The 19,487-nt window shown below is 37.1% G+C and overlaps 2 protein-coding genes across 2 annotated transcripts; both read left to right on the forward strand.

Annotated features, from left to right (window-relative positions):
* The first annotated feature begins 4,370 nt into the window (after positions 1-4,370).
* LOC135608872 (transcription factor bHLH133-like) lies at positions 4,371-7,055 on the forward strand. The gene is made up of 7 exons (XM_065101921.1): positions 4,371-4,732; positions 5,103-5,433; positions 5,672-5,743; positions 5,871-5,936; positions 6,096-6,161; positions 6,305-6,355; positions 6,623-7,055. Exons 1-7 carry the CDS (start codon positions 4,470-4,472, stop codon positions 6,752-6,754), a joined length of 981 nt encoding a protein of 326 aa, XP_064957993.1. The 5' UTR covers positions 4,371-4,469; the 3' UTR covers positions 6,755-7,055.
* A 2,169-nt stretch (positions 7,056-9,224) lies between these two features.
* Positions 9,225-16,105, forward strand: LOC103980374 (sister chromatid cohesion 1 protein 3-like). Its single transcript, XM_009396762.3, has 14 exons — positions 9,225-9,415; positions 10,284-10,545; positions 10,637-10,683; positions 10,776-10,825; positions 10,919-10,986; positions 11,057-11,454; positions 11,602-11,713; positions 13,442-13,578; positions 13,669-14,078; positions 14,211-14,247; positions 14,364-14,406; positions 14,500-14,632; positions 15,088-15,223; positions 15,634-16,105. The coding sequence occupies exons 1-13, from the start codon at positions 9,292-9,294 to the stop codon at positions 15,187-15,189; spliced, it is 1,923 nt and encodes a 640-aa protein (XP_009395037.2). The 5' UTR covers positions 9,225-9,291; the 3' UTR covers positions 15,190-15,223; positions 15,634-16,105.
* The last annotated feature ends 3,382 nt before the right edge of the window (positions 16,106-19,487 follow it).

The raw sequence follows: 19,487 nt of genomic DNA on the forward strand, positions 1-19,487 counted from the left end.
ATAAACAATATAAAGCATTGCAAATGAAAGGAGAGGAAAAGTGAAAGAGAAAAAGTGAGAAAGTGTCAAAGGATGAGGACTCAAAAATTTTGAGCAAAAGGATGAACTTTGTTTCACAGTTAAGAAAGGAACCCCAAAAAAAAAGATAAAAGCTAAAGCTGCATACGATTTCTGTTTCTAGAGAAGAACCCATCGGTGGTGTGGCTTTTGCAATCATAGCTGCAGCTCTTCGACCAGAGGTCCAGAATGACAGCCAGGGAAACCAAACATAATAACTCCATCTAAGATAACTTGCTTCTTCAATGGATCTTTCACTTGGAGCCTCGTACAAGTCTACGACTCGAAGAATACCGAGATGAGATTAGTTTAACCACCATGATTTTAGCATCAAAAGACAAGGAAGATCCGATTTTAGCAATAATATATAGGGTTTCGCCTATCCGATGGTGTGGCCTGTTGTGCACCACCCATGAGCCTCGACAAGTAAGATACCATCCTACAATAATATTAACTTTGATAATAAGAATTATAAGATGATCGATTCGAACACCAGATTCACATATATCATTTGAAGAATTATTTAACAAGTTGATTGATTATTAAACACATTTGAAAAGAGAAAAAAAAATGACAATACTATGATAACAAAGCCAAGTTAGTCAACAAAATCCAAAAGAAAGAATAATCAAAGCAATAAAGACTTTAATAAAAGATCAAATAAGATACCTCTTGTACATGTGAGATAACACGTAAAGCCATCATACTCTATTGTACTATTAACCCTTTAATCATGGTAGCAACTTTAACTCAAATAACTCAAGAAATAACTTACGCTACTACTATTAGGGGCATCCCAACAATAACAATTTGAGTTTTTTTTCAACTTGTTTCTCATAAAAAATTTAAGCACGGGAGGTATCTTTGATCCGAGACTAGAATAAAAACAACATCTACGAGCGATTGTCGGCTTCACAAATCACTTAGCCAATCGCTCTTATTTCAGTTGCTAATCCAATCGATGTATAACATCGTCATCTTGGTCATCCATCATCCTGCATTCAACAACAATTACATATAACCAAGATCATTTAAAGTTTATATTTAAAAGCGAATCGGTCTTATTATCGTGATCTCCTCACGATCCGATTCTCATTACATAGATCCATGAATATCACAATATATACAACAGACAACATAAAATGAAAAAATACTAATAAATAATAATAAGTAAAAAGACTTCACAACTTATCACACATATCATCACTCACGTGATTGACTTGTAGAGCACCTATGACTAGCACGTCTTCTATATTTCACTCCAAACCATTTGAAATTATCTATACCGATGTCTAGGGCCCTACCCCTACCACTTCTTTTGACAATTTCAGATTTTATATTATTTTTATAAATTATATATAGTTATACCCTCTCAAATATAAATCTGAAGTCACCATAATATTTACTCACTTTAGATAGATGATCGAAAATTTCTTTCACTCTGCCACTAAAATAGTTTACTTTGATAGAGAAGGTGAATACTAAGCCCTAAGAACCTACTTCTCGATATACAACATCTCAAGTCACCACCAGTCCAACGAAAGCATACTTTACACTAAGTATTGATATATAGTTAAAACTGGTCTTATCCTTTTACACTAAGCTTTCGTACTACCAATCTTTTGGTCAATAACCTTTCAAACTACGGTCTACCTTATTAACTGTATACTCACCCTAGTCTTACAATACTAGTCATCATTTAAGAAACGATTTCACCCTAATCTTTAAAAACTCAAAGTATTTGGTTGTTTATGTTATCCCTAGCTACACCTCTATTCTTACATAAGTTAACATTAAGATTCAAGCCTTGTATCTTTTTAGGGTACTCTATTGAACATAATGTTTTCCGGTACTATAATCCTCAAACTCAAAAAGTATTTATATCATGTCATATTATTTTTGTTGAGTCTACTTTTTCCTTCTAAAACCATGGGCCTTCAACAAAACGAACCACGCAAATAATCATATCCTTCTAAAACCATGGGCCTTCAACAAAACGAACCACTCCAATAATCATACATCACTGTATTCGTATGGGTATACCTCATACTCTACTCTGTAATATTGGTTTGTAGTAAAACGAGTCCTGTAGCATCTAAAAAGCACTCTTAATCATGGATTTCTTCTTTGTAAATACTCATTAGTTCATCTTCGTACCTTCATCGATACTGACTAGACATACAACATTGATGATAGAATATTTACGTCAGTTTATATTATTAGCAAATCCAATCAGTTAGAGTTTTAAGAAAAAGAAAATAGTTGTAAAATCTACTATTGAAGTTGAATATCGAGTCATCACCACAAACATTGTAGAACTCAACTGGGTCACCAATCTGCTACAGGAACTTGACATCTCCTTCAAATCCACTCGTACAATATACTATAATAATGTTAGTGCCACTTACTTGTGCATCAATCTAATATTCCACTCACACATAAAACACATTGTCATCAACTTACACTTCATAAAGATCAAATTGTCAGGTATAAACTATATGTGTTTCTCATGTATATACTTCTAATCAACTAGTAGATTCTCTCGCAAAGCCTCTCGCCCGTAAGATATTTCAATTACATCAGTCTAGGATTTGCATCCCTGACAAAAGCTCAATCTTACAAGAGTGTCATAGAAAAGATTATGATAGAAGATCATGATATAGACATACATGGAATAACATCTCTACTTTCTTATATCCTCAATAAATCTATGATTTAAGGATTAATCGTAGATTTAAATAGTTAATTTAACTGTATGATTTGAGTGATTAATTAAAAATAATCTCTCCCTTAAAATCTATATAAATACTCATTAAATAAAATTTATTCCTTTTACAATATATTCTTGGATTCTATAAACTCAGCGTTAGTATGGAGATTGACTCAACTTTACGCCCTATGTTAGCATAAGGGAGTGCATCGTAACTGCGATGTCCAGTGATTCGATGCACATACATAATACCAATCGATGAGACCGTCTCACAAATTGACCGTTGCTTCAATTCGATGATCTCTCAGCTTATCATTAAAAGGCTTCCCCCTGTGAGAAAAATACTTTCTTATCATTTTCAAATCCATTGAATCTCTACTATTTCAAGCATCGGAATTTTTTGTTTTTTTTTCTAATCAAAGGACTCATTCGCCAAATCCCTCGTCTCTTGACATTGAACCTGTGGCAATCTCTGAAGCTACTAGGCCCAAGTTAAATCCAAATCAATGACATGATTTGAGCAGTTTCATTTTTGGGGAGTTGATCCTGGAATTTGTATCCTCTTACGTTATTGGAAACAATCCTTGCTTAATTTCACGAGTCTCCTCTGCTGTTCTTAGTTTCTGAATCAAATTCAAATTTCAAGACCAGATTTGAGTTCAACGTAGGCATAATCTGTGATGATTGGAATTGTTTTGTCCAGGGAATGAAAAAGAGGAGCAGTAGTTGATGTCTTGTGCACATACAGTAGTTTCTGATTTGTTATTGCAATTTTGCATTAACTCGAGTGGTGATGACAAACTGTAGCTTTCATTTCTGTGGATATCAACTTTGCAGATAGATTTCAGACAGAATCAAGCAACAAGAATAGTCTTTTAGCTTTACCAGCAACAAGTATAATTCCTTAGCTTTAGCATCAACCATCAGCTCAATTGGAAGATACTGTGGATCTCAACTGTGTTTTCTGCCTGGGAGAAAATGTTTTAACTCCTTTTTCAGGGCATCCAGCTTAATTGGCCAAGGAAATAATTCTCAACATGTAGATTTTTCTTTTTGTTTGAAGACTGTGTGCTCTTCATCATGCTTTGATTGCCTCTTATGATTTGTGACAGACACAACATAATGAACGATCGACTGATCATAAGCAACAGATTGGTCCAGAAGAAAAAACAGTCTATTCTTAACTAGGATATGTCATTTACGTGGCTGGTCCATATCCTCTAACCTAACAGTCTAATTTATTCTCATTCTGGGTGCAACTTATCTCTTGTCATTACTCACTCCAATAATAGATTAAAGAATGCTAACTATACTCCTAGGTCTAACCCTAACCATGAAAATAGCTTCTACCACAATTAAGAACTAATATCCCTCAAAACATACTTTCACTTCGAATCTGCCACTATCTTTTGTTTGCCTGCTTTGTGATAAAGCAAAAGCAGGAAGAAAAAGCAAGGAAAAGAAGGAAAGGAAGAAGAAAATGTTAAATAAATGATGGGTGGAAAGGAAGGTAAACAAAGGGAAAGGTTTCTCAAAGCATGTATCCATGCCTCTAAACAAAGGCCTGTGCTTTCTTCTCCAAACCTCAGCCAGAAAGCAGAAAAGAAGCAAAGTGTCTAAAGGTTGACCTGGGCTACAGGAAGAGGGGGGGGGGGGGAGGAAAGAGGAGGATGGGGAGTGCGCAAACCCTAAGTTTTTAAGCATGAATGGAGGGAGTCATCAGATATCCTTGGTGCAGCGAATGATGGGAGGAAGCCCTAGTCTGTGGACCTTGAACAACCTGATGCCACCATCTCAGGAGATGTCTGCCGTATTTGCCTCTTCCTCCACTTCTTCTTCTCCTTCTTCTTCTTCTTCGTTGTCCTCCTTGGTGATTCCTAAATGCTCAAAGCCAGCTAGTTTCATCCCCGTGATCCCTTGCCGTGAAAACCAAGACCTGCCTGTGTCATGGAGCCAACTGTTGCTGTAAATATCTCTCTCTCTCTCTTCCTCTCTCTTTCTCTCTCTCTGTATATATATATATATATATATATATATATACACACACAGAGAGAGAGAGAGAGAATTTTCGTGTTTTCTGTATATATGTGTCCGTGTTGGTGGGTGTGTTACGGTGTTTGCATGCTTTAAGTGCTTCTTCATTTATGCAGATCAGTAGAAGTTTTTTGATGGCTTTTACTGTCTCTTGAATTATATAAACAAAAATTCTAGTTGTCTCTGTGTTTTTTGTTGTTTGCATGCATGAAGTGCTTTTGTTTCTTGCAGATCAGTAAAAAGTGTTGACATGACTATGTGAAAATATACTCTAGTTTTCTGATTGTCATGGTGGATGTAGAACTTACGGTGGGGGATTGGTGGAGGAAGAGGATAAGTGCACCGACACTCCTTACTCGGCCAAGAGGATGGAGAACTGGAAGGATCAAACCCTGTACACATCCACAAATACCCATATGGTTGATGTCAAACGCGAGGATGCACAAACTGGGCATGCCTATCACTATGGCAAAGATCAAGAAGCTCAGGCAGCTCGCTCTTCATGGAGTCGGGCAGTACCAGCTTCCTCTCCTCGGTCTTGTGTCACCACAAGTTTCAGCAGCAACATGTTAGAGTTCTTCTCAGATTGCAAGGGGCAGAGAAAGCATCACCAGTTCGACCACTCGGCTGAGGTGAGGAGGAGGAGAAGAAGATGAGGTTTTGCTGTGTATTATATATCCTCATTAAGTATAATTTCATGCGATACTGCTTGCTCACCAAATAGCTAACCTGACTGTTAAACCCTAACACACTTTGGCTAGCTTGATATTTGCATTATTTTCCATGCTCTTCCTCTTCATGAGTTTCTTCACCTCAGATTCCCAGCACGTGTGCAAGTTCTTATTCTGCTTTCTTCTTTTGCTTGCTTAGTGCAACAGCAATGATGGTGTAGCTCTCAAGAAGGCTAGAGTTCAAGCATCCTCAGCACAGTCTCTTCTCAAGGTTCTCATTTGTGTGATCATCATAATTGCTCTCTCTCTCTCTCTCTCTCTCTCTAAAAAGGGAAATCTTATTGTATCTGATACAGCAGGAGAAAGTGTTTATACTGGTTTATCTGTATTGGCTTCAGGTTAGGAAGGAGAAGTTGGGAGATAGGATATCAGCTCTTCATCAACTGGTTTCTCCTTTCGGAAAGGTAGTACCATATTACATTCTCCTTAGATCAAGATGCATCATCACTGCCTGGTTGTTCGTGTTCTTTCTGCTGCTTCAACTTCCCTTTCCATGACATTAATCCACAAGTTATTCTTCCTGATGATTAGAAAAAGAAGCTCTGACATCCCTCCTTTTGCAGACTGACACTGCGTCTGTACTCCTGGAAGCCATTGGCTACATCAGATTCCTCCACAGTCAAATCGAGGTCCTCTATGTGTGTGTGTGTGTGTGTGATTGAGAGCTGGCATGCGATAAAAGCTGCTGAAATGGCCATCTTTTAGTTATTGATGTCTTGTGGTGTCATGTGTTTCAGGGATTATACTCTTACCCAGCGTTTCTTTCATGCAGGCTTTGAGCTCCCCGTACCTGCGATCTGGATCAAGGAACACGACACTGTCTGTAAGCATCCAACATGGACCATTCCTTCACTCTTCCCAATGCTATTATCCCTTCTTTCCACCTCTTCCAAAGAAACATCAAGAAAAACTATCAAATAGAACATAGGCAGATAGCAGCAAATACTATATACATCATATGAGCTTAACACTAGCAGCTTTATCTTTCATCAAGAGCATCAACATTTCAGAATAAGATGATCTTATAATATTAATTCCATGAGTACCATCACTAAAATGCCATCTCCCACATGATCATCTACATCAACAGGATGCTGACGACGAGCCAAAGAACTTGAGGAGTCGAGGATTATGCCTGGTGCCAGTATCCTTCATATTAGATGTTGGCAACCACAATGGAGCTGATTTCTGGGCTCATAGCTTCGGAATGGGTTTCCGGTGAGCTGAAAACAAAAGCTTAGTCTTCATAAAAGTAAAGGAGAAGGGAGCTCACACCTCATCATGATCGAAGAACATGGAGCCCTTTTTGATGGCTTACTTGTACTTTATTTGTATGCGCAGACTTAGCATTACTGCAACTTTCAGTAGGATTAGAATGTGTGTAGACATCAGGAGATCATGGTTTCGTGAATTTTGGACGTGATATGAACTAATCGTCTCCTATAATTCATTTCAGCTACTAGACTGGCTATGTTCAATGATAAAAATGCATCAAACGTAGCTGCAAAATAATTACATTATTAGCTTGTACTGTGACCAGTGTAGCTCTGATCAGGAGAAACTCCTCTTTGTTTCCTATACACCATGACCCTTTCCGGATCCCGAATCGGTGCTTGCAATGGCTCATCACCTGCATATCAATTTGTCATGACTCATATTCTAATGAGTTTATTCGAAGAAACTGTTGTTTTCACCATAGCCAAATTCTTGAATGTCTTATGTTATTAGACAAAAATAAATTTAATTATGTTTTCATCGTGAACTAAATTTTAGTAGTCAACGTATTCTTTAAGTGACTCACGAAGGCACCAATAATACCAACAAAATAAAAATAAAACTTGTTGGCCCATAATTATGAATGGATTCTGCAAAAAATTGTTGATATTTTTTTTTAGAGCATTTCAGTTTTCATTTTTGCTGCTAGAGAATTTTTTTTTCATCTTTTAAAATTTTCTCCTCAAAAGTGAAGAGTCTTATTTACCAAAATTTTCATTTTGGTATCTTTTCGGTTCATAGGTTTCATTTCGACAAATTATAAATTAGTTCAAAGGTCGAAATGGTTTGAAGTTTTTTAATTACGCCACCTAAGAGAATTATTAAAAAAAATCAAACTAGAGAAACAAATTTTAAACTTTAGATTTTTAATATTTTAGTACATTGGAATATGTAAAAGTTCAATTACATAGTTTTAGAATATAATGCAATGGATAAATCATTATTAATCCTCAAATTCTTTCATCATATTATCTATAAACGAGTTGTAGTCAGTGACCTAAAATACTTAATTTTGAAAAAAATATAATATTTTAATCTATAACGTTAAATCATAAAATAACTTTAAAACATTGAAGATATCACTTAACAACTTTTACATAGCCTTTTAAAATTAGAAGATTAATTTCGAGATCCTAAAAGTCTCTAAAAAGTCAATCGCAGAACCTATAATATAATGATCTATCTTTCATCGGTTACTAATAATTCAAATTTTACGTAAAGTGATAGGTTTCCTTAATTTTGCTTTTTCTTCTAGGAAGGAAAAAAAAATCTACAAGAAAAAGACCGAAGGATGGAAAGAACGTAGACTAAAAACGAACAAGAAAAAGAAGAAGAACTAATGTAGAAGGAAGAAGAAGAACTAATGTAGAAGGAAGAAGAAGGTGATAGAAAGAGTTATTCTCTCTTGCTACATAATGTTTATGTGATGTCCACGAGTAACTTAGTTTGTGCTCCTAATGATTTGAACCTGACATGTATCGAATTCATGAATCCTATGTAAACGAAGGACGGGCATCGAGTCACAAAACGATCTAACATAAGAGCTCTCTACATTCGGATCGAGTTAAGATTGGCTATGGAGGAGACGTCCAATCTCCTTATGTTGGGCTTTATGTTGTGTTGGGAGTTGAGGTACATAACATTTGGGCCAAGCTAGTATGGTCGAGTTTGGAATCGGAATCCATTTTGATTCACCATTTTAATTTTGAATTGGAATTTTCTATTTCATTTTTTTTTATTTCTAATAAAATATCCCTCCAGTTAGCTATTTATTAAGCTGTCGAAAGGGGTAGTAAATCAGATTTCTATTCGGTTCGGAACTATTAATCTAGTTCAATTTAATTCCCTATCATTTTAAATTATTTATCTACGCTACTCATGTCAGCATCCATTCAATAACCCGAGTCATTATAATTATAAATCATAATTATAAATAAATATAAAATTTTAAATACCTAAATGCTCTTGATATTGTTTCCAATTAGCTGGATAAAATATAATAATAAATAAATTTAAAGAGTTACTAATAAGCTGACACTCAACAAGTTTTGTGCTGATACAAAAAAAAAACAATTAATTTAGGAGAGATATATGCAAATAGATTTGTGAGGAATATATGTGAAAGATGTTTCTATAAGGATAGCTCCTTATTTTTATCCTTTTTAGGGATCAAAATGTCAAAAAAAAAAGAGAGAAAAAGACCGATATATACACGTGGGGGGAGTGGTTCACTAAGTAGTGTCGGGAGTGGCATTTCTGTGAATTTGAGAGACTGTGGTTCCTGTTTTCTTGTTTGACACGATTCATTCTCCCGCCATCCCCTGCCTTTCCCGCCACTTCCAATCTCTGAATATGGCTTCTCCTTTCTCTTTAATCCTCTGACGCCTCTTCCAATCTCTGTCCACGGTTACCATCAGGTGGGACGCTAAGAGGAAGAGGAAGGCGAAGAGGAGAGGATAACGGGCGGAGAAAGAAGAAAAGAAGATGTTCTATTCGCACACATTTCTCGCGAAGAAGAGTCCACTGGGCACGGTGTGGATCGCTGCTCACCTTGAGAGGCGGATCAAGAAGCCTCAGATCGACGCCATCGACATCCCTTCCTACGCCGGTGCACATCTCTCTCTCTCTCTCTGTCTCTCTCTGAGATTATCCTAGGGATACCCATTCTAGTTCTTCGCCTGGGACTAGCTTTCTGTATGCGTTGTGACCCGCTTCTCTGTAGTAAATAAATTAAATTTCCCGAAAGAAAGGCATCTTTGGAGAGAAGGGGGATTTTTTAATGTGATTTCTCAACTTGTGTGGTAAATTCTCCGATAAGATTGAATTCATATGTCGAGGGAAATAGGTTGATTTCTATCATGTCTTTCCTTGATTAAATGTTAGTGTTGGATTGTGAACAATTGAGCATTTTCATTGGTTTGAAAGTTGTGTTTTGGGAATCTGGTGTTGTATACGTTAGTCTCACTGCATTCTTAAGATACATTGATTTTGACGTATTTTCCTGTTTCATGAGAAGAACTTCTGCGTGTTTTGTTAGCCGGTCCTTTGAAACCGAACTCTAAGATAGATTAAATATCCAAAGAAAGGCATCTTTAGACAGAAAAAAAGGTTTTTTATTTTTTAAAGTGACTTCTCTGTTTCCGTTGAAATTTTTTTATTTGAAGTCAGAATTCTGAGCTTCGAGGGATTCACAGCAACCGTAGGATGATAATGAGTTAATATATTGGTGAAGAAAAGATTGTTTCTCTTATTTTATTCCTTGTTGAATTGTTAGTGTTGGATAGTGATAAATTGGTTGTTTTGATAGGCTAAAAGTTGTTTTTTGGAGAAATCCTGTGTTGGTATACATTAGTCCCTCTCTTGCTTTATGATTTTTTTTGCATCTTTTCTTGTTCTATGAGACAAACATCCGCTTTGAAAATTAAATACTTTAATATCTAATGCTTGTTTGTCTTGTATTGTATGCGTTTTGATAGAGTGCATTATGTTCCCTGAAGTTCCCATTGCTCTGAGATTGTCGGGACATCTTCTACTTGGTCTCGTCAGAATATACTCATGGAAGGTCAATTACCTCTTCCGGGACTGCAACAGAATGCTGACTGATATAAGGATAGCGGTCAGTTCGATTCAAGTCAATCTGCTGGTAGATGCAGATCGAGCTCCCTTTGAGTCTGTGACATTGCCTGAGACCTTCGAGCTTGATGCCTTGGAATTAGATGAATCGGTTTACCAGATAGAGTATGGGAATTTTTTTTTCTCTGCAATCTATATACATGGTAAGTGTGTGTCAGCTGTTTCTAACCAAGCTTCTTCTTATGCTTAACAACAGTGGCCCTGACAATCACCGGAAAGATTATGAGCAAATAACCTTGACAGGTTTGTTGTTACTCATCTTTTTCCTCCTGGGTAAACTGGCAGTATATTCAGAGATTTGAAATTTGCTCACATGGTAATACTTATGTTACTAGATGAATTTTCGTTGGGACAAGATCAGTACGTGGCTTTCTATATCAATGAGGTATTAGCTTTTTAGGTTTCATATGCTTAATCACCCTTCTTCCTATTTTAGAAGTCCAGATATTCATGCTCTCATTTGGATTTCTTGGACTAGGGTAACAGAACCGACTCATCAACTCAGAAAGGGACAATAAATGTTGATGCTGGACCCATGGTGGAAGAGTATGGTCTTATGACTTTGTTTTATTTGAAACTATTTTGTATATTTTTCTGACAGTGTCTTTTCATGCAGTGTGCTGCCACCATTTGATGTTGGTTTGGATGTTATGTCTACCCCAGTTATTAATTCTGCATCTTTTCTGGATCCCGGTTCAGATAATCAAGCAAACAGTTCCTTCCAGACTTTTGATGGAAGCAATGCTCAAGAATTTCCTGATATTGAGGTTATGCGTGAAGCCGTACATAACTCTGGACCAGAAAGCCTTTTAGACTTGGATGATACCAGCAATGATCTTGGTAGACTTAGTGAACATTCTGCTTCTTTGACAAGGAGAAAAGACAGTCTTTCCCCTATACTGGAAGATGTTTTGGCTTCTGGAGAGGAATCTTTGCCTTCACCAACTCATGCCAAAGCACTAACTGCTGCATCAGTAGACAATTCCAATTTGTTTAATAGAGAGGTTTCTTTAGGTTAGTCTTTGCCCATGTCTTAATTGTTATGTGATTAATTTTTTTTTTTGTTGCCCAACAACTTGGCAAATCATCATTATTAGTATTTGTCAATGGTGATGCTTTTACAGCACCTTATTTTTTCTATCCTTCTTGACTCTTGGATAGATCAGCCCTTGCCTGACTTGGAGCTGCAACCATCACCTCCTGTCAGGGAGCAAAACACAAAAAGAAGAAAGAGAAAACAATTGTATGATGAGAAAATAGTGTTGAGTAATGCGTAAGTATCATCCTTCTAAGCAATCTTTAATTTTCTATGTTGAAATTCTGTATTTGTCATATCTTGCATTACCTCACATTGACCTTAGCACATAAGCTCAATGTGAAAATATCATTAGTTATACAAAATGTTGAACAGGCAATTGTAATGCCTTTCTTTTGTCACATGAATATCCTGAAGGTTAGATTCAAAAAAGTATTTGCTGTAAATATATATGGCTAATATTTGTAAATAAGATTATCAATAAATAGGATCTTGTGGTTGATGGATACATGGGTGTAATTTTGTTCTTTATCTCAAACATATATGGGTGGATCTAACATCATAATGTCCTATATTTGGAAGTTGGAAATCGAGCTAGCTTTGAGTCTTTATTTGTTGGCAGCTGTTTCATCATGAATGGATCCTGGGTATACTTTTCCAGTGTAGATTGAATCATTGAAGCATGCCTCTTCCCTCAAATAAAGGGGTTTCTTGCGTTATGACATGGGAGTTGTGATGAAGTGGGAGTGACACAAATGACCATAAGCAATTATGACATTAAAATTTAATTTATAAGTGATATATGAAAATTATGTTTGTTTATTCATGTAAAAGTAATCATTTTACTTGATGGTCTAACTTTTATGTATAATATTGAAAATCCCAATCTATGAGAATTCTTATGTTCTTAAATTATAAACAGTGCCATAGATTGGGATGATTAAAAGTTACTCTAGCTTACCCTGAATTCATCCTTTTGGTGAGGGCCATGTTGAAGGATACTTTATTGTAGAAGATTAGTTCTTTACGAAGTTCCATATCTGAGTTTCTTTACGAAGTACTTATGGTTAATATGATTTACTTGATCTTTCCTATGATTTTCCAAGATCACATAATAGATCACAAGAATATGTTTTCTCATCCCAGTTTTGAATCTTTCAGAGGTGTAATGTGATTATACCTTTACATGAAGAATTATTAGGATGTCCCATTGATTTTGAGCACCTTAAGTTCAATAAACCTTGCATTTTGAGAAACGAGTGTCCATGGCTAACTCTTTTCATGAATCTCTAGTCATTTAAGTATTCTGAGTCACTGATCCATAATATATGGAATTTGATTGAGACCATTTTAATTATTTTATGTACTTACAGATACCAATATCACATGGAAAGAAAAACTGTAGAACAGATGAGTTCTGCTTTTGAATAATTAAAAATATCTTGGGCTATAAGTTGTTTATTGAGTTCCAAAAGCAAAGGTTGAATTTGTTCTTTTCATTTCAATGAAAATCTGGTGTTTCATTTGTAGCTATAGACAGATTTGAATATTTCTGAGTTTCAGATTAATCAGTGGGTTTTCCAATTCTTGTTTCCTGTTTTTATCTTTTTTAAAAAACTGAATAGCATTGTTTTGCTTGTTGTTTCTTATACACAGTTTAAAATTTTGGAAAAGCTAAAGTTCAAAATTAGTTTATTTTTGGGTTCTTTGGAATGCATTTGGGTGAAATCTGGATTCAGTTTATTAGTTAACTAGTTATAATGAATTTGAAGACCTTGAACCTATGTATGTGAACATTGTGAAGGAAAACTGCAATATTTTCCAATTGGATTTGGTAACAATTTGGCATTAAGATTCTGGTGGTTCTAGTAATTTTATCTATTTGTTGGTGATATTTCTCGAATCTTGTTAATGTCCCTTATATGTTTCTTGTTGTCTCTATGAAAATTACATTATGTTTAACAGAGAAATCAAAAAGCAACTTGAAGACACCACCAAATTAGTTTGCAAACGGAGGAAGCTCCCATGTTCACACCTTGATATTTGGAGATACCATAGAAAATGCCTCAGTGATCAAATTCTTTATGAACCCTTGCTATCTGGTGAGCTAATTTTTCCTTTTGTTGGCATTTGATGCCTCTTGCATTGATGCTATAATTTGTCTCACTATGTGGAATCATTTTTCTCCACAGGAATGTGTTATAATCTCCAGGAGTCTTTTAAAAGATGTTTTCCTCTTTCAAGCAATGATTCTGGCAACATGGAAACTTCACCAGGACCTGGAAATGCATCATCTGATTTTGCCTTGAATGACTTGGATATGGAACCTGAGCAGCCTCGATTTGATATGCATATTGAAAGAAACATAAATGAAATGATACCATCTCCATCTGCCGTAGGAGATATTACTCCCTTTAACACCACAACAGCAGGTTCGGGATCAGACTTTGGAAGAACTTTTGAGACAGAGATATTGCCAACTTTGGAAATGACTGAACCAGTTAGCTATGAGCCTGAGGCTAGTTTATTTCCTATGGAGGAAGAATCACCTCAAGATCACACGCCAAAAATTCCTAGTTTGCTGAGATCTGCAGAGAAGGAAGTAAGTCAATTAGTTCTTTGAAATTTGTAGTAACAGTTCTTTAATTTTTTGCACAAGTTTGGCATACGATTTAAAGATTAAATTCCTGCTAAAAAGTAATATTTCAACTCCTGATGTTATTTTTCCTTCTAGGACTTATTTTTTCTGGAAGCAAGTAATGCATCATCAGGTATGTTACATATTTTTGCTACTTGCCACCTGGTGCTTTGCAATACTTTCTATGACTGGATGTTTTGATTATATGACCTTAACTCCAGAATAATTGTATAGATTTTTCTCATATAGGCCATGAAGGAAACGAACCTGGAAGTTTATCTGCAAGGACCAGGTAAAAGAAATCTGTAAGGTGCATTTACTACTAGTTCAGCATGTTTTAACCATTTAAAACATGCTTGGTTATGGAAAACTCTTCATGGAGCAGAGCTGTGGCACAGTATCTTAAAGAGCACTCGCCATCTCAGAGTCAAGATGACGAGCCAGGAGTTATTAGCATGAATAACATCTTAGAAGGGAAATCCAGAAAACAATGTGCAAGGATGTTCTTCGAGAGTTTGGTAACTAAATGCTTCTTGAATTTTTTTTAGTTTAGCTTCCTTGAAGAGTACAGCATGTAAAGGTCTAGCTCTTCTATCACTTTTGTCCATTCATATATTATAGCATATTATGAAAACTTCCGGATATTCAATCCTTAAAATGGAGCTGCTTAATAGGCAAACCCCACTTCTTGGAGAGTCCAACATTCTCTCTCTCTCTCTCTCTCTCTCTCTCTCTCTCTCTCTCTCTTATTTTTATCTAGAAATTTATGCATGCATCACAGAGATCTTGTGTAGATCAGTAATTGAAGGACAATTACAAACTGGCAGAAAAATCTGTTTTTGACTCTGATTGCAATGGCAATCAGCCTCATACTCACGTGTAGGATGATGCCTTTTTTATATTTTAAACTGTTACAAAGTGACTTAATTATTTTCTCTTGTTTATTCTGAATGGTGTTTTTTTTATTTTGTAGGTTTTGAAGAATTATGGGCTCATTGATGTGAGACAAGAAGAAGCCTATGGTGATATTCTAATTTCACCAATGCCCGCACTCTTGACTGCCAAATTTGAGTGAAAATGTTGGTTGTCTGCTAAACTTCCAAATGAAGGTAAAACTTTACCCAGCAGGAGTAAGACTCTGCAGCCTATTAATTGCTAGATTAATACTTCTGATAAGATGTGGATCACATATTAATTGCTAGATTAAGGTCTGCAAAATTTTCTGTTATTTTCAATGAGTAAAAGAAGTTTAGAATTCGTAGCTGCTTTTTCATAAAGCAACGAGTGGTACTGATGAAAAAACTAATCGAGTGACAAGTGTTAACAGTCGCAATTTAAAGTCTAATTCACATCAGAATCTACCTTATGCTGCATTGAGGCATGCAGACTAAATATAGTCCAGACATAAAAATCAATAAGATCCCTACTCAGTACATATTGAGATAATGCAATTTGTTCCTCTTGTTTCTTTACATAGAAACTGTGTAGATATGATTGTCTATCCATGTTTTATATGCAGCATTTTTGTTGGAAAACTTCATGGAACTGTGATGAAGAAACTGACGCTGTTCTCCTTAGTGAAACTAGAAGCTACAGCACAGCTTTTTTCTGCTGGCACACAGTGACTACTACGTAAAGCAATTTCAGTGGTGGCCATTCCATGGGGGGATAATTATTGTTCATGACCTCGTCATTGTATAAATTAATTTTGTGGATCCAGTGTAGCTCCACTAAGTTTATTGTAATTGACATGCATAGTCTTATATATATATATATATATATATATATATATATATATCAATCATTGTTGAGATAAGCTAGTTCTGTTCATTTTCTGTGCTGTAACTGGCCAAGCCAACCGAATAAGGAACGTATTTTGTAACTCTTGATCTTTGAGTGTAGTCTCAAAGGAAAAATCTTGAGGTAGTCTAGTCCTTCCTGTTTGCTTGCTCTTGGAAACTCATCTGCAGGGATTGCACTCTGTAGTGATCTCAACTCTTAAGCTTCACCGTGGTCTTGTTTCCTGGAAGCAGATGGGGGTCGTAATTTAGAGTAAAGCTTGAAGAACTTATAAGATATATCTCTTCCTAGGAATCTAATGACTCCATTTGTCGTTGTCTCTTGAAATCTACACTCCATCGTTAATCTAAATTATAGAGGCAATCCAACCTGATCCCAAATCTTGGCGTAGAACAGGAACATCCCAAATCTCTGGATCTCTCGCCTCGTCGCAGCAAAGAGGCATTACTCGACCCAGCACCGGCAGAACATCCAACCAGACCCGTTGAGCATCGATGAGTTTGCGATGGAGGAGGAGGTCCTGCCGGATTTCCGTTGCCCCTACCGCTACGAGGATACATCACCTCTCTCTGTTGGCACCTCGAGGAAGAGCATGCTTTTGAGGCCAAAGCAGCTGTTTGCCCTATCTGCTCTACTAGGGTTGCAAAAGAAATGCTGAATCATACAACTCTGCGACATGGGCAGATACGCAAGATATCCTTTTTCATTAGATTGGAAATTATATTATCAAATGATCGTAAAGATCTTATTATTAATAAATAGTAGACGATATATTGTGGTGGTAAGTCGATAACCACCCATAAAAATAAAAGCGTAACTTCCTTGTTGCCAATACCAACGTGAACGCTAGTCTCTTGATGGGAGGCTAGCGTTCACTTGACCGCTTAGCATGTGGCTGACATAATATATGGGTTGTTGGGTTTCCAAATCATATTGCAGTAACATTGAGCTAATGGCCTGGCTAGTAGTTGTGAGGTACAAGCTCAACACTTCGCTTGGGATGGAGGAGGAGAGTTACGACAACCGGGCAAAGTGATGCTTCAGTCCTTTAAATGTCTCCTGACACGTTTTGACCTAAAGGAAACCCTTTAGGGCTCGAAAGAAGGGTAGATACTTATCGTCTAACTGGGATAGGAAATAGTTGAATACTATTAATCGTCCTATTAATTGTTACATCTCCTTCACGGACCGAGGTAGGTGCATCTCGCTTATGGCGTGGATCTTCTTGGGGTTTATATCTATTCTCTTTTGGTGGACGATGAATCCGAGGAACTTTTTTGAACTAACCCCGAAGGTGCACTTGGATGGGTTAAGGCACATGTTGAATCTTTTTAGGATCTGGAACGCCTTGGCCAAGTCCACCAAGTGCATGTCGATCGTTTTACTTTTGACTATCGTATCATCCATATATACTTCCATGTTCTTCCTGATCTGATGCTTGAACATCTTATTCATAATTCTTAAGTATGTTACCCCTGCGTTCTTCAACCCAAAAGACATAACCTGGTAGCAGCATACGCTTAGGTCGGTAATGAAGGAGATGCGTTTCCGATCTTGGGATGTCATTCTAATTTGATTATAGCCTGAGAATGCGTCTATAAAAGTAAGGAGTTTGTGACTTGAGGTGGTATACACCGGTTGATCGATCTAAGGGAGAGGACAGTTATATTTCAGATAGGCTTTGTTGGAATCGGTATAATCAATACATATTCTTCACTTTTCATTAGTTTTTTTTACTAGTACAACATTAGAAAGCCATCAAGAGTGCTAGACTTCAGTAATAAATCCCTCTCCCGTCAACCAATCAACTTTGTCACTAATCACTCGCTAGCGATCGAAAGTGAACCTACGATACCTCTGCTTGCAGGTCAACCTCAAGGAGGATGTTCAAATGGTGTTGGGTGAAATCTGGATCAATGCCCAGCATGTCCTTTGGTGACTAAGCGAGTGCCTGAACTTTTTTCATGAGGAAGTTGATTAGTTATATGCGCACCTCCTTGGGGAGTGCTGCTATGACCTTAACAACACAATCAGGTTGGATTTTGTCCAATGGTGCCTCAATTAGTTGCTCCATCAGCTCCGAGTGCGACAGAGGCTTACGAAGATCTCGAGGATCCATCGACGATGGCTCAAACTTGGCTTTCTCCAGCAACGACACTGCTATCAGGTAGCATTATTAAGACTCCTTTGGGTTGCTCCTTATTTCTCTTATGCTAGTTCTCATCAAAAACTTTATCACTATTTGGTATGTAGATACCATGGCCTTTAGTCGGTTGAGAGTGGGTCAGCTAAAAATTACATTGTAGATTGAGGGAATGTCCACCACAATGAATTTGGTCATCAATGTCTTAGAGCAGGGCTCTTCGTCGAATATGATGTGTAAGCTCACAATCTCGAGCGAACATATAGTCACTCATGAATCCCGTTAGTGAAGATGCCATCGGGAGAGGATGTTAGCTAACAATCCAATTTTTTGAAAGACATCAAAATATAGTCTAAGACTCGCTTGTGATTTCTATTAGTGAAGATGCCATCGAGGAGTGATCGTTAGTTGACAATCCAAAATTTTGAACTATATCGAAATAAAGTATGTCGACGAAGCTACTTATATCGATCATGACTATTTTCACTCAAGCATTGATTATCATTATGTAGACCACTAATAAGTCATCATAGTTCGGGTTAAGGTACTCTGTCTCCTCTTTTTTTAAAGTGATTTTTATATCCCTTTCCAACCTCGAACATTTCTCGATGGTGGCTTAGGCATAAGTTTTGTATCGAACTATCCCGCCCCGCCCTCGAACATTTCTCGTATTTGGGTCCATAAAGAGTCATCTATTGAGTTTGTCAAATAGGTCTCTGACTCAATTAAGGCTGACCCATAGTATGGAGGCACGTTGAATTCTACCATCAGGGAGCATGGTGCTCCAATCGATATTTCAACTAGTCAGTGCAATCCTGGGCTACTGACGTTGGGTCAATTGAGGGAACCCTAGTGGGCGCGGGTACCGATGGTGGTTGAGACACTAACTACAACTATGAGAGCGACGTGGCCTATTGAGCCAACTTGGGCAAAAATGGGGCGATGGCTTGCATCATTCCCGTAAGAGTCTACACCTAATGTGTGAGATTCAAAAAGGATTTGGCATGGACAACTAGGTGCCTTATACTCGCCCTTAGAGGTGAGAGTCTGAGGTTGTTGACCAAGCACTAGTAATGCCCTAGTATTTTAACTAAGATGGACACATCTGCATGAGGAAATGAGGGTAGCTATCCTCTTTGCACGAACATATTGTGGATGAGGGGTGGCACCTTCTCACTAGAGTGCTCGTTAAGAAGGTTTGCAAGAGAATATTCTTGCGATATTCAAGGTTATCTTTCTAGCACCAAAATGTTATGGGAAGAGTGCCATTGCTCGTGAGTCGGCCTGACTTGGTCTTGACCTGAAGGCGCAAGGGCATTTGAGGAACCATCGTGGCGATCTTGCGAGGCAGTTGATGCAACACCGAAATGTTGGTGGTCCTCGAAGTGGTTTCCAAGTAGCCGAGGTTGTTGCCAATTGAGGGAGTGACT

The sequence above is a fragment of the Musa acuminata genome, chromosome BXJ2-4, assembly GCF_036884655.1.
Source record: "Musa acuminata AAA Group cultivar baxijiao chromosome BXJ2-4, Cavendish_Baxijiao_AAA, whole genome shotgun sequence".
Lineage (NCBI taxonomy): Eukaryota > Viridiplantae > Streptophyta > Magnoliopsida > Zingiberales > Musaceae > Musa > Musa acuminata.